At 29.1% G+C, this 16,178-nt stretch overlaps 1 protein-coding gene across 1 annotated transcript; it reads left to right on the forward strand.

Moving 5' to 3' along the window:
- The first annotated feature begins 10,471 nt into the window (after positions 1-10,471).
- LOC122589151 (probable galacturonosyltransferase-like 1) lies at positions 10,472-11,847 on the forward strand. Its single transcript, XM_043761397.1, has one exon. It carries the CDS (start codon positions 10,600-10,602, stop codon positions 11,641-11,643), a length of 1,044 nt encoding a protein of 347 aa, XP_043617332.1. The 5' UTR covers positions 10,472-10,599; the 3' UTR covers positions 11,644-11,847.
- The last annotated feature ends 4,331 nt before the right edge of the window (positions 11,848-16,178 follow it).

Consider the following 16,178-nt stretch of genomic DNA (forward strand, 5'->3'; position numbering starts at 1 on the left):
TAGCTAGTGTTGGAGAAAGGAAATTGGGAAAAAGGATGCTAGAGGGTGAAATTTTGAAATGCTATTAAAGATGAATAATGCAAGCAAAAATAAATAAATAAAACTGGTAAAAAAAATTAAATAACCCTTAATTATGGGTGAGTACGGTTCAGTTTGGGTCAGTTTTTGACTAAAACCAAAACTTGAACTATTATAATTCGGTTTTTAAAATTTTAAACCATTGAGTTTCGGTTTTTCAGTTTTGGTTTTGGTCTATTTCGGTTTGGTTTTAGTTGGTTTTTAATCACTTGTGGGTTTGAGCGAACTTGAACTAGAAAAGTTTATAAGTTTATATCTATGATTACACTATAATTTCAACAACTCTTCTCAACAATATTATTAACAAAACACTACAATAATGGTAACAAACAAAATAAGTTGTAGAAACTTAAAATATTTTGTAAACAGACTTCATAGATAACTATATATATCGTTCACGTGTTGTTTAATTATGCAATCATTAAACCGAATCAATTCTGTTGTGTATTTTAACATAAAATATGTAAATGATATTATTTTAAACACTTACAAATGCAAATATATTAACATATTTATCAAAAATGAGTAATAGAATTATATCTCCCAATAATAATAAAAGAGCACTTTTAATTAATTTTTGAAAAAACTACAACCCTTGTATGAGAAAGGATCTTGGTTTTTGACCTTTGGATTAATTTGCTTACATCATTGTTCTAATTTAGAATTACTATATATTACTAAACTTTTGAATTAATAAAAAAAAGGGATAAGTATTTTGGAATGTAACAAACTTTAAACGAATGTCTATAGTAGGAAATAACTAAAGTTACGTGTATTGTATGTAAACAACTCGAAAATAATGTTTATTGTATATAAGAAAATGTATTCAACAAATTAAAATCAGACAAGTGACACCTCTATATGGTTGCCACATATGTTTTCTTACATACAATAAACATTTTTTAAAGTTGTTTACATACAATACACATTCCTATTATAGACATTCGTTCAAAGTTTGTTACATTCCAGAATACTTATCCCAAAAAAAAAACCTTTTGGATTAACTAACCGATAGTTTTTTTTTTTTTTTCCATTCTTTCTTCCTTTTCACTTCTTTTTTTTTTATATTTTTTTTTCCTTTTTTTGTGTCTGCTCTCCTACCCTTTAATCCAATTCCCTATATTAATTAGAAAAAGATTCAGTGATTTACACCTATTTTAATTTCATCGACATAATGATTTAAATATTAATCTTTTTTCTTTTGAACTTTTTTATATATGAATCATGTTACTTAGGTTTTTTAGAGGTTTTTATAGTCAATTTTTTTCTAAAATATAAAGATGAAGATAAATATCTAATCGATTGTTTCTTCTATTTTTAAAGATAAATATTAATCGATTTTTTAGAGGTTTTTATATGTGTAAGTGTGTGACTCTCACTGTATTCTAATCTTCTTTGCAAAAATATTTTAGAAGTCTATATCTACTTCCATGGTTTAAATATCAAGATCATATATTTTCTGCTTTACTTCCATAAATCAAATTTGAAATGTTTGAAAACTTCCATATTATATCTTCATTCTCCATCATTCAATCTTTCAAGGTCAGATTTTAGATATAAAAATACTACTCATATTGCGAGAAATCTTCTTGGTCGTTTAAAGTAATTTCAACTTCGTCATGTTTTCAATATGAATAACGACAGCAGAATAGAAGGGACACTAACACTAATTGGTTGATATTAAAAATTTGAAGTTTGTAATGATTAAATTATCGATTTGACTGAAAATATTAATGTATCGTCCTTTTATGTTCAAGACAGAAGTTTTGGATCCAGATACTAAAAGTGTCTAAAATTGACTGATGTGAAGAGTTGTGGTTGCTAATATTTACAGGTCAATATTACCCAAGTCCTTAACAACGTGTATTTGATTTTGGGTATCGTTGTTTGTAAATCTTTACTGTTGTTACTAATTTTTAATGTTTATGCATCAATATATGTCATTCTATCTGTAAGTCTTCCTAAGGTATAAATGTTTCATCATCAAGCCATTCGTTGTTAATATTGACCTTTGTGTGTACAACGATATTTACCCGTAACAATATCTTAGCACATGCCTCTCTTACTATTGATGCTATTATTATTAGTGTTAACCACCACGGCACCCGTGCAATGCGGCGATGGTCGTGACGGCGACAGTGTGGTGGTGTGTTGGTGGCGAATGCAGTGTCGAATGATGTAAATTATTGATGCAAAAATAATTGATGTAAAAGAGTTAATGGAGATATTTTGAAATATAAAGTATTGATAATGTAATTTAATTATTAATGTTAAGAGGTAGTGTAGTAAAAATATTTTAATGGGTGCTAAGTGAAAATATTATACAAGTTTTAACATTGTTATAAATAGGGTTTTTTTTTATAATATTGTATAAATATTTTCTTTAATAAACAACAAAAATAACAAAAAAATAAGTAATGTTGGATGAGATAGTTTGGTTTACACGGGGATGCGGGTAAGCGGGTTCAATACCCTATCCAACCCTTTTAAATTTTTTTAATTTCATAACAGCCAGTTTTTTTTTCTATTATAAATAAGAAAAACTGAAAAAAAAAAAAACTCATAAGCAACTCGATATTATAAAATCTGAATAGTGATGTAAGGGGTAAGATGAATTAATAGGATAGTGTACCCGTCCAATAAAATAGTTGATAACACAAAAGTAAAAAAACTAGGCAAAAAATCAAGAAAAACTAAAAAAAAAAAAAACCCAAATGAAATTCGATATGACAAAATTCGAATAATGGTGCAAGATGTATATATATATATATATATATTATATACAATGAGTTTGATGGGCTAATTTTCTAATGTGCTACTTCTAATATAATTATGGATTATACAACGTCTATGTATGTATGTATTATACAACATTACAATTTGTGTAGAACAAAAAAAAATAAACACAAGCTATTTTTTATGGTTTTTAGAGGCTTCCACTTTGCATTGTTTTTCATTCATCATAAATTTTAATAATATTATATTTAATGTGTTCCGGTCAATAATTTAGTTATATATAAAATAAAGTTAACAATATAAATTTTTGGTTCGGTTCGGTTTTTCATATGAAACCACAACAGAACCATAATTTTCGGTTTTTAGAAACTCAAAACCAAAAACATTGGTTTTTACTGTTTTCGAATTTTTTGGGTTTTATAGTTGTTTTGGAATTTGATTCGGTTTTTGCTCACCTCTACCCTTAATATATATATATGTGTGTGTATACATACATATTGACATATGTATTTTTGGATAGATGTACAGACCGTTAGATGATTTAGACGTCAAAACGTCCATGTGTATTACCTTAACGATTGTGTAATGAATAATTTGATTATTAACCTTAACATCATTTGCTAAGTTTTAATTAATCTTATAATTAATTAGCATAGTAAGCTAAATAACCTTAGCTGTTTGGTTTTCAGAATTATCGAAATTTATTAGAATGATTTGAAATTTTTTTGGTTAACTTAACATGAAAAAAAGAAAATCCAAATTTTATTACATCAAATTCTCATAAATTCCGTAAATTGAGTAGCGTAACCCTAAGTCTTGGAAAAATTCGTAAGTTTAAGAAGTTTAAATATATATTTACAAGATTTAGAATTGAGTTGAATTGAATATCTAGGAAAAGTTTTATTTATTGCAAATGATATAGAGTGGAAAGTTTGGGATGCATCTTTGATTTTCTTTAAATTAGTGGCCTTTTTGAGACTTCGCGAAAGCTTAGGTGGATTTTATATACGCCAGGCAAATTTGACCAGAATAAGGGGTAAGAATTGAAATTGGTGATTTATATTTTTAGATCTTGTTTTCTTGTAGATTTTTAGAGGACTTCGAGTAAAAATGAGTATCGATATATAACAAAACAAATTATCCGTATAACCATAATCCATACTCACGTTTTTGTTTACAAGCGACGCTGGTTATTGAGCTTTTTAGTCACTATATATGCACATGTTATGTTAAGTTGATTGATGACAATTTATTTGATGTGGCTTGACCACGACCTTCGAACGCACCCTTTTATAAAAGCTTGGAAACCACTTTTCTTTTTATTTGAAAAGTAAAGATGGCCCCTTCTTAGCTCTTCATGTCTCCTTTAAATTTCATCGAATATGGACCATTTTGGAGTCTTCTTTCGAAGAAGATGAATGTAAGGCAATTAATGAATTGAGGGACAACTCAGAGTAAATGAATTGAATTGAAATAGTTCACATTTGTTGATAAACTTGAAATCTATCCGTATTGCGGATGATAGCAATACATTTGCGATCAAAGTGTAGAAAGGTTTAAACCCTTTGTGTGATATTTAACATGTGATCGTTGGTGTTTTTATACTTGAAAATAAATTTAGCCGCTAAATAAACAGGTTGGATATCAGGTCAAATTGGATCTTGGTCAAAACAAATTAACCTTGCAACACTTTTGACGCTTTTTGTCTAATTAAGGATTTTAAGGTATAATAAAAAAGAAATATGTTGTTGACTTCATCTAAAATAAAATGTGTTCCAGATATTAAGATCTTAATTAAGTACTATGGAGAAACTACCAATTAAGCTTGTGAAAATTTTTAAGTAATATTACAATTTTGCCTAAAGGATCTATATATCTTCAAATTCCTAGTTTTGTTTTCTTTATTAGTAGATCTACGAGCTGCACATCACCCCAAGAAATTACAAAGTCAATGGACAATATGATGTAGCCATTGACTTTTGGGTCCAAGTTTTAAAGTCACCCAAACCCAATGTGTCGGTGTGAAGTATGAACCCACATGGTTAGTTAAAAAGGAATTTAATTAAAGACGTATCTATATATCTATATTAACACAATAAAAGATGAACTTCTAGTTAAGTATGTGGGTGTCATTTCAGTGTCTAAGGGAAACCAAAGAAGATTGGTTTTTATAGTTATTCCATGTGCCTAACATGGGCTTTTATCAATTCCCTCATAATTGGATATATGAAAGGGGGTCATTTGATCGAACCTTCATTTTATTTTGTCTATAGCTTCAAATAGTCCACCAATATCACATGCCATTCAATGATTTTGGCCATGCTTTCATATGTTCTTGCCGCTTTATGCTCATATATTCGTTTATCTCATATAGCCCCAATAGTTCGGGACATTAAAGGAGCTTATTTGAGTTTTTTTTTCTTAACAGCGGCTTTCATTCAAAGAGCTGAGTTTAATAATGGTGCAGTCATTGTACCATCGATTATATATTATTATCTAACGTCATATATTAGTTAGATTGTCTATCAAACTACAAAATGCCAGCTTTTGATAGCCAAATTATCTAGCTAGTTTGTACTCCTTAGATGATCCTTGCATATAGATTCGCGGTATGTGACATGAAGAGCAACTTTGATGTCTGAAAAATAAGATACATTTGCTTAGGATACAAGTATATGAATGGATGGCCCATTTTGTGCGTACGTATGTCTGCAAGGACAAATGGACAATTACTCTTAAGTTATAAGGACTAGTTATAATGTTATATATAAATCATAAGTATATGATATGAAATGATATATTGTATCTATATGGTCATAAATTGTGTTGCAATGAGTACGCAAGCATGCCATCAATTTACTTCTGGGTCAAAAAGCAAACATTGCAGGCATTTAAACATTAAAAAGGGTTCTCAATCAACCTCGTTGATTCAGGAATGGTGCAATCTCCTTTATGCTTATTGCTTCCCCTTTTGTGCTTTAATATATATGCATTATATATATGTATTGCTTTACCCGGCCATACGTAAAAAAAAAAAAAAAAAACTTAAACTTCAATGTATTCAATTGTTTTTATACTGTGAAATATTCTTCCCTCCACCTCATTTTAATATTTTGTGCAATGTTTCATAAAAAAATTGTTAAAAGACTTGTTTTTTGGGCAACCAGGATTCGAATCTCAGGGGACGCAGGTTTAACCCCAAATGACATTCAATGCCGTAGATGTTGTGCCGTTTAGCGATCTATTCGAGGGTTTTCTCTGTGAACTACCGCGATGGCATCTTGTCCGGTAGGTGTAGAGACCACATATGAGGTGAACAGACTCTGACAAAAAAACAAACGTTCAACAAAAAAAATTAAAAAAAATAAATGACACAAGATAGATCGATGCAAAGATTATTTCAGTTTAATTAATTGATCTTCAATTAAAGTGTTATACCTCACATATGTAATTAGTTAATCATTTTATTTTAGCCATATAATGAGCAACATTGACAATTTCACCAATAAATAAACTATAGAGAGTGAGTGAATGACATTTAACTATTGAACCATGCGAAGAATGATGAGTTAACTTTGAACTGGTGCCGACAATGCAACTTCTTTTTCATAAATTTACCAGAATCTTTGTTTAAAATATATATACCTATAATTAACCATGGTGGTTGTACATATTAGAGTAAACGACAAAAAAGATGATTTGCTCTAAACTAATGCGATCAATTTTTTTCCTTAAGTTTCTTGAACCTAGCTAGCTAGTAATGGTTTAAAAAGGTATTGTTTGGTCAAAGTCTATACACATATATATAGGTAACATATAGGTAAAATTTGTTTTTATGTTAAGAAGGATACAAAAAAATCTTTGAAACAGTGGTGTTGGTCATTGTTTCAAGAAATTTGAAAAAATTGGCGTGAAAGCTTAGTTAAATTTTATTATATTCAGGGCCACTGATTTAAAGGTCGATAGACGATAGATAAAGGGTCCCAACTTCACTGGAGCGTTACGTAAACAGAACCGGCTTTATTGCGTAATTAAGGCTTTTTCTTTCATATGTTGTTGTAAAATACTTGCAGAAAATCAAGTTTTAGATATCAATTACGACTTCTTACAAAAGAAAAGCCTTAGCAGAATTTTGTTATAGAAAATGAAACTTAATAATATTAAGAGAAATTGAAAATGTATATTAAAGAATAGAAAATAATATGATTAATCAAATACACTAACACGTACGGCACATCATTTTCTACAAAAGCTTTTATAAACTTTTTGCAACTTTGTATCTCTCGGTAATAAATTTTGAAACGTGGCTGATGGTTAGTTGTATGTCGTCGAACATAGTATTTAAAAATATATGATTCTAGAACGTTAAAAACTAACTATTTTACATTTAAATTACTTTATGTTATATATATAGTAGACGAATACACAAAGGATGCAATAATTATGATGGTAGCGATGACATGATGGTGATGGTGACGAGCAGTAGTAGTGATGACTGTTGCCGTCGGGCATTGATGTAGATTCTTAATATAATGAGTATCAATGTAATTATTTTAAAAATAAAGGAGTTCATATTATAAATTGATTTCATTAACGGTATAATGGGTATTCGATAGGCTCATGGATAATGTTAACTATGTTAGTTTGAACAATTTTAGGATTTTAAAGGTAGGGAGAGAAAAGTTAATTTTATACAGGAGTAATAATAATGATATATAAAAAAAAAATTAAAATAATGAATTAAAAATATTTTAATGATTATGATGTGCAATAACATTGTTGATTTTTTCTTAATATATTAATTAATTATGTAATTTGGAAATTTCGTTGGATAATATCTTATTTATAATTAAATACGATAAACTGAATAAATTGATGTGTTTTAAAACTATTGACAAATAATTAAATGCAATTGCAATAATGATTGATAACATTTTATTCAAGTATTTATAATGTTTATTAAATTGATGCTTTGAAAACTTCTAATCTTGATGGATATATAAATTTATGTTTATTTGGAAAAAATATATATTTGATATTTGTTAAAACATGTATGCATGGTTTTGATTTATACAAAATTTAAAGTAATATTCAAATATTAAGGCAATCTCTATATATAATAAAATAAGATTGTTTTTTATAGGTATTATTAGAAAGATTTTGATGTGACAAATCCATATTTCACTTAAAAATTTTTTTTATTTAGTTATGATGTCATATATATATATATATATATATATATATATATATATATATATAAAATAGAAATAGTTTTTTACATGTTTAATTAAAATATCAATCATTTATTTAAAGAATAAAAAATCTCTCTTATATAATATTATTACAAACAAAATGTATTTTTTTTATTTAGTTGATTTATTAACTATATAATTATTGTTTTAATTGAATTATTAGATTTATATCAAGTTATAATATTTTAAAAACAGATATTACATAAAAATTTTAATTTATTTTATATTTTAAAATTTTAATTAACATGTCCGGGTTAAACCCGGGTTAATTTATTTTACTCAAATAAACCTTGCGACCAATCAAAAGAGATGATAGTGTTCGTATATGTGTGCGCCTGTAAATGGCTAAGAGTAATTAAATCAATGCAGATACAGTTGTTTTTTTAAATGTGAATTTCGTTTGAAATTCCATGTCGTGATTTGTCTAGCATATATTAAATACATGTTAGAGAACTCATTCGAAGTAGAAATGCACATCAAATACTTGTACTTTCTCCGTATCATCTTTCGGAATTTGTTACATTTTCTTCTTTACCACGGTAGAAATTAACTAACATTCAAGAAAAAAAATCCAATTGATAACTAATTGGAATCCATAAAATGTTTTTAATTCCTTTACATTAACAATCTTGCAAAAATGTGTTAATTAATGAGAAACAACATATTAATTCGCCATTTACAAGATCTTAACAATGTTAACTAACATATATCAACGAGATAATATCAAGAATATTTTACGTCCCGATGGACTCCATGTGAAACATCAATGTGCGTGTAATTGAACAATTGGAGCTCTACCAAGTCGAAGGCATTACCTCTTTATGGGGGTTTTAGGTTTAAACTTGAACATAGTATTTAATTACTAATTCGAAATGCTACTTTGTAATTGTTAGGTTAATTTAATGAATTTTTCTGTTCAAATTAAAAAGAATGTTACTACATATTAATAAACCAAAAACTGTTAAATTTTTTATTTTATTTTTACATAATAGTTACATATTAATTACTAAATGAGTTAGATATACATCCATCTTATCTATTATACATATCAATATATCATTACTCTTTATATTAAAGTATATAATTGCAAGAAAGGTGGTGGTTGTGTTAATTTATAGCGTTTGGAGGTATGAAATAACGTGGATGCCTCACATTTAGACCATATATTACCAGGGCTCCACTATGTCCTCTACATACGTGCTAGCTCCTTTTCATCTTCTATTATTTCACGATAAGTAAAATATTCATTTTATTAGTAACTTTTTCATGCTACAGTGACATATCCAGTTGGAATCTGTATGTCGACGTAAATGGGTTAAAAGGGTCGGACAAAAGTAGAAACACAATATACAAACAAAATGAAGCAAATCATTTTGAAGATTTTACTGATCAATTTCCATGTCAAATTAAGTTACATATATAATAATTACTTTTATATATATAAGTCGACGCATATGGGTTAAAAGTGTCCGCCAAAAAGTAGAAAAGCAAAAGCAATTGCAAGTAAAAAGTTTAAAATAGAAAGAATAGGTGAAGACTTGAAGTAAAATTTTGAGTCAATTACATTTACATATTCTTTTTATAATAATTGTAGAGAGAATGTAATGAGTGATATATGCTAACATATATTAGAGTCAAATTGACAGCACACCCACCATTAACGACGACTTTTTGGTCATTTGCCTCTCCGATCCTATATTCTAGCCAACATTAACTCCTTTTTAGATTAAGCCACACCTTAAAATACACCACCATTTTATAATGATCAGATCTTTTATACATTATATTTTCGTTGATATTAAGAATAGAACAAATTAAACTAAATCAGTAAAAATAAAAAAAGTTACATATAAAATGTAACCAAGTATTCTATACAACGATATGTTAATATAAAATGTAACCAAGTATTCTATACAACGATATGTTAACCATGAGCCGTTATAAGTATTGATTTATCCGTCGTCGGGTTTTGACGACACATATATAGTACTATCCAAAACATAAAATTTCGAAGGCTAATTAATGTCGTTTAATATATGTTGTGCATCTTGTAGAAATATGTAACCCACTACTACAGGTGTTTACATAGATAAATATTACATAATTTTTACTGATCTACATTATTTGATATCACGAATAATGTTCTTTTATATATATTTAAAAAGTTAAGTACTTTATAGAAATCCAAGAATATTTGACATATTAGCTCACTAAAACTAGATCCGGCCATAACCTGTATCAATAAACATGGATCCTTAAATACAAACCATTTAAGTCACTAGAATTTAAAGTTGGTTGATTGTGGAAAAATCTATTTTATCTCATCCATGATAAAAATATACTATGATATATACTTTTCCAAATAGTGTATTACTATTTAATAATCCATATATATAATCATTGACTAGTATGAATCTACTACCCACAGTCCAACATATTTTTCCCAATAAATTTCAAAACTCTCTCAAAGACCATATCATCATCTTCTTCCACTTATCAGTGGAAAGAGAGATCTTATGCTTTCATTAAAGAGATGCCTTCTTCAAATCTCTCTCTCTTATTAACAACATTTCTATCACTAGTACCATTTATCTCCACCGTCGCCACCGGCACCGGCACCAGCACAATTTACTTCAAAGAAGCACCCAAATTCTACAACTCACCCAACTGCCTTTCGGCTCAAGACACTTGCTCACCAAATGCAGTTCATGTAGCCATGACTCTAGACGCGGCCTATCTCCGCGGCTCAATGGCTGCCATCCTATCCGTCCTACAACACTCGTCTTGCCCCGAAAACATCCGGTTTCATTTCGTGGAATCCTCTTCTGCCCACACCGACAACATTCAACTCATTATATCCACCTCATTTCCTTACCTCCGATTTAATGTCTATAGATTTGATGATTCGGCTGTTTTAGGCCTAATCTCAACTTCAATCAGGTCCGCGCTAGATTGCCCTCTGAACTACGCTAGGAATTATCTAGCCGATCTCCTTCCATCATGTGTCCAAAAAGTTGTCTACCTAGACTCGGACCTTGTCCTAGTAGACGACATTTCCAAATTAGCCGCCACACCATTCGGTGACGAAAATGACAAAAAAGTCCTAGCTGCACCCGAATATTGCAACGCGAATTTCACTTCATATTTCACTCCAACCTTTTGGTCTAACCCGTCGTTATCGGTCACATTTGCTGACCGTAACGCGTGTTATTTCAACACGGGTGTTATGGTGATTGATTTAATGAGATGGAGAGAAGGTGATTATACAACCAAAATTATAGAATGGATGGAGTTACAAAAAAGGATGAGAATATATGAATTGGGATCATTACCTCCTTTTTTATTAGTATTTGCTGGAAAGATAGCTCCAGTGGATCACAGATGGAACCAACATGGGTTGGGTGGAGATAACTTTCAAGGGCTTTGTCGCGATTTACACCCGGGTCCGGTTAGCTTATTGCATTGGAGTGGAAAAGGGAAGCCATGGGTTAGACTAGATGGAAATAGAGCTTGTCCATTGGATGTACTTTGGGCCCCATATGATCTTTTGCAAACTCCAAATGTTCTTGAATCTTGATCATGAGGTACATCAAGATCATTTTATATATATATATATTTTTCAAAACACTCATCCGATCCCCTAGCTAGCTAGCTAGATCATCATATGTTATCATTCTAATATACGAAACATCAATATATATGTATACATATATACGTACACAAACGTATGTGTCTACGTATTTACAATTCGATCCATTGATGAACGTTAGTTAGACGAGTCTCTGAGATCGTTAACGATAATGTTTTGATCACAGTATTCTTTTTTGGGGGGAAGATGCATGATGTATATTGTAAATTATTACGCCATATAGATGTCGATCTTTTTTGTTAGCATAGTAGTATTATGTAACATGGGAAAATAATCTTTGCACGTTGTAAAAATCAAATTACTGGAATGTGAGATATAAATTTCATTATATCTTGTAATAAATGAATTAGAGTAAAATCCTTTTTATTTACTTCTTGATAAATATACTCTATACGTGTGGATATGGATTATCTGGAAAATAAAAGTAGTAACTCTTATAATTAAAATTTAATCAAATCCCGCCCTTGTTATATAGATTCTCGTTGTGAATTATATATGTTGGTATTCTATAAGAAAGAATTATCACCGGTTTAAAGTATGTTATGGGTACTTCGGATCCTATATATATTTTGGAAAAATGTCAGAAAAATACTTATGAATAAGAAGAAATAAAAATAATTTATGGAAGGCATAGTAGTACTGTCAGAAGAATTGTTGAGCGGTTGGCCGGGCCTATTAATACTTAGAAAAAAGCAGGCAATTCGAATGTGTATGTTAAACAAGGTCAAGAATATAACTTGACATCTACACCGTCATTATTATACATATATATGTTTTTATCTATAACCCCTCTTACAAATTAGGTATAAAAACAAAAATGACATTCAAATTATACAAGGTGAAAAGTAAATTTCTTGTGGAAACGGACAAAGAATATGGTTAAATACTCAAATGAACCAAATAATTCAATTCAAAGTAAGCTAGGATTTATTTGTTTTAGAATAGAATAATAATAATAATAATAATATGGGACCTTGTTCATGTGAGATACCGCGTTTGGGCATCCCCACTAAATGTCCATTCTTGCAGTAGAAAAGAAAATACGAATATATATAATGATATATCGCTTTAGTACTTCGATTCTTTAATTTTCTAAAATATCTTTGAGATACTACTATTGCATTTCTCAAAGGGCTGGTGAATACACTAAAACGAATTAATAATTTGTAAGCATTTTTAAATGTGCGTATAATATTTGTGTTTATCTATGCGACTTGTATAAAATTTCACATCTTAGATTATAAAGTAAAAAAAATTACAATAATATATGAGAACAAATCTTATTTTTCGAAGTTAGTTATTTACGAGTATTTATGCAAACCAGTTTTAGAAAGTGAAATTGTCTTTATTGAAAAAAATAAAAACAAAAGAAATTAATGAAGGTGGTGGTGATGGAGTGTGTACTATATGCGAAAGCCTAGAAAAAGGCTAATGATGATTATGAAATAATTCACACCTATATATTGCTAGCATGTTATAAAGGTTAAAATATACTGTCGGTGCTAATTGCTTTTTAAAACAGAGTGATGTACATATATGATCATCCATAAATAGCAAGAAAGCGATATGTAGGAACAGTCAACATCGGCGATGCACATGGAGAACACGGCGAGTCAAAATTAATCAAAATTTCTAAATATCCTATATAAGTATTAATTAAAATGAGACATTAAATGGAAAAATAAGATCTAAACTCAAATACTCAAAGATGGTTACCAAAAAATATAAAAAAAATTTTTTTTTTTTTTTCGAACAGCAATATAAAATGCTGTTAAATTTTCAATAATTAACTTATTTTTCCTTATTAATTTTTTTGAAATTATACTAGAATATATATTGAATAAGTTTTGGAGGTTCAAAATTTTGGTGCTCATTCATTGATGGCGGGAGTGGGACCCGATGGTGAGCAAGTTATTGGTGCAAAGAGGAAAGATCACGTACTATACGTATAGTATACGTCAATACACTACCATTCTACCATAGAGGCATAGATCACTATTTCTTTCTCGTATGTTAATTGTTCTTTTATACGTCAATATATAGTACACATCTACCACATACCTCATTAATTTTTTAACCAAGGTATTGATGCAAATTTTGTTTTATTCAATATCGACTTTACACTCCTCCTAGCTTATGCAGTTACGCCACATTTGTGAAGTTAAAATTGAGACCGACCGCAGATCATCGATATCTTTTTTAAATGCTCAACGGATGAGGCTTGTCGCTTATGAGAATTGAACATATTAAGTTTTGGTGGAACTTTGACTCGTTTTACCTAAAATAAACAAAACTTACACAATTAACGACACAACTACATTTCCTTCTCAAAAAGTCCCGTAATTACATTTCAAGTATTTTTTACCATGGCCTTTATTCGTTTCTTTTACTCCCAATACCACTCGAATTAAGATTTTATAAAGTTATTATTAATTTCATGGTGAAGTTGAGAGAATATTGACTTTTTAATTAAAATCAAAGGTTAAGATTCAAACTTGATATCTGAATCTTGACCTTTGTTTTTTATCCAAAGTCAAAATCATCAACTTTACCTATAAAGTTAATAATAACTTTAGATGATCTCAATCCATACACTCCCAATACCACCCCTATACATAAACCATGAATACAAAAATAGTGCTCAATATGGTCTAATTAATTGTTATGGACTAAATTTAGAGATTAACAAATAGTGTGAGGATATATTACTCTATTAATAATAGGTTTAGGTATAATAAAACAAGTATTAAGGTAAAAAAACAAGATAATATGTTTTCTTCAATTCAATAAAAATAACCGTGCATCAAAAAAGTTATCGTGCATGAATTGTTTTGTGAATTTTCGTGCATCAATTTAACTATAATGTAAGGGTTGAGATCTTATCCTATTTGTTTACTTTGATACTTGTTTTACATTATCTAACTTTTATCTTAAAATTTGATTTATTTGGGTGTCGTTCTTTTGATTGGAAAGCAACTTTTAGGAGGGAAATTAGATGGCTGATGATGTGTAGTGCCGACAATTAATGGTTACGTCCATGTGTCGTATTTATTTCCTCTCACCATATCATATAACGATTTGGAACTTTAAAGTGTCACGTTTTTGAAATTGATGTCTAATTTTTTTTTTTTAAAAATGATAGTACTAAAATTATAAAAAAAATTACAAACAAATTTCTACCATCACCAATCAAAAGAAATTTTGTTTTATGTTTGTAATTTATGTGCATGTTTAACATGTCTCTACTACACTACAAATAATTATCCTACACAATTATCGTAAAAAAGAATATAATTACGATCATTCATTATTATATGATTTTTATAAATGTAATGTAAAATGACGGTGAATTAAATGATTTTTATTCTAAGTAATTATGAGCAAAATGGCATTATATGTGGCATGAAATACGCATATGCGTGGCACTCATAAATGAAGTTTATTAATATTTAAGCAAGACGTAGTTTATCTATACATCTATACTATTATATAAAAATTATAACCCTTATATTGAAAGTTTATATAAATAGGATATGCGAATTAACCAAAATACCCTTAATGAATTATATTATAATCAACCCTTAATTTTAAATTACACCATTATTCTATTATATTAGAAAATATCTCTACTAACCCCTTTAAATCAAATACTTTTACCTACACCAATAGATGTCGCCACCACCGTCATCGCCGACTCGCCGCCGCATTGCGCGGGTACCATGCTCGTTACTTATTTATCAGATTGAAGGTGGAATTAAACCTCGTCATTAGTACAAAAGCAAATTAATAAACAAAGAACGGAACGTCGGAACCTAGTTTACGATTGCTTCAATTTCTTTTTTCCTTTTTTTCAATATATAAAGAAATCTTGTATAACACGTACTGAAAGCCCCACTTTCCACATGATTAATATATATAATTTCTTCCAAACCCAATCACATCCATATTTAGTTAATATACGTTGGAAAAAAAAGACACAACCGAAGAAACTAAACAAAATGATACATTGTTTATTTGTTTTACATGGTAATAACGTGCAAAGCTAGTGTTGATGTTGAATGGTAATGATAGACAACAAAGTTACCATTTTTGACTCTCAAATATGGATTATATATATTACTTGTATATGCAGTTTGGAAACATTATATTACTTACCCAATTTGTAATTAACATGTAGTTTTAAGACTACATCTTGCTAGTTTACATGTAGACGGCTTGCCGAGTATATGAACTAACATGACACGAAATCATGTTACTTGTACCAAACTTTTATAGTATAAAATTTTGATCGATCGGGATATATATCTATTTATTAAAAAAAAAAATTATATATGAGTAACATTATTCTTTTTTCATTGCGAATTTGGTTTTCCCTATGAGTAATAAAAATATGCATCTAACGGAAAATCCATTATGCTCCTCATTCGATAATCCGTATTTATAGTTAGTTTGTCACTACTCAT

The sequence above is a fragment of the Erigeron canadensis genome, chromosome 2 (genome assembly GCF_010389155.1).
Source record: "Erigeron canadensis isolate Cc75 chromosome 2, C_canadensis_v1, whole genome shotgun sequence".
Lineage (NCBI taxonomy): Eukaryota > Viridiplantae > Streptophyta > Magnoliopsida > Asterales > Asteraceae > Erigeron > Erigeron canadensis.

Excerpts from the sequence above, each read along its gene's own strand:
- LOC122589151 (XM_043761397.1), top strand. The coding sequence starts at position 10,600 with ATGCCTTCTTCAAATCTCTCTCTCTTATTAACAACATTTCTATCACTA.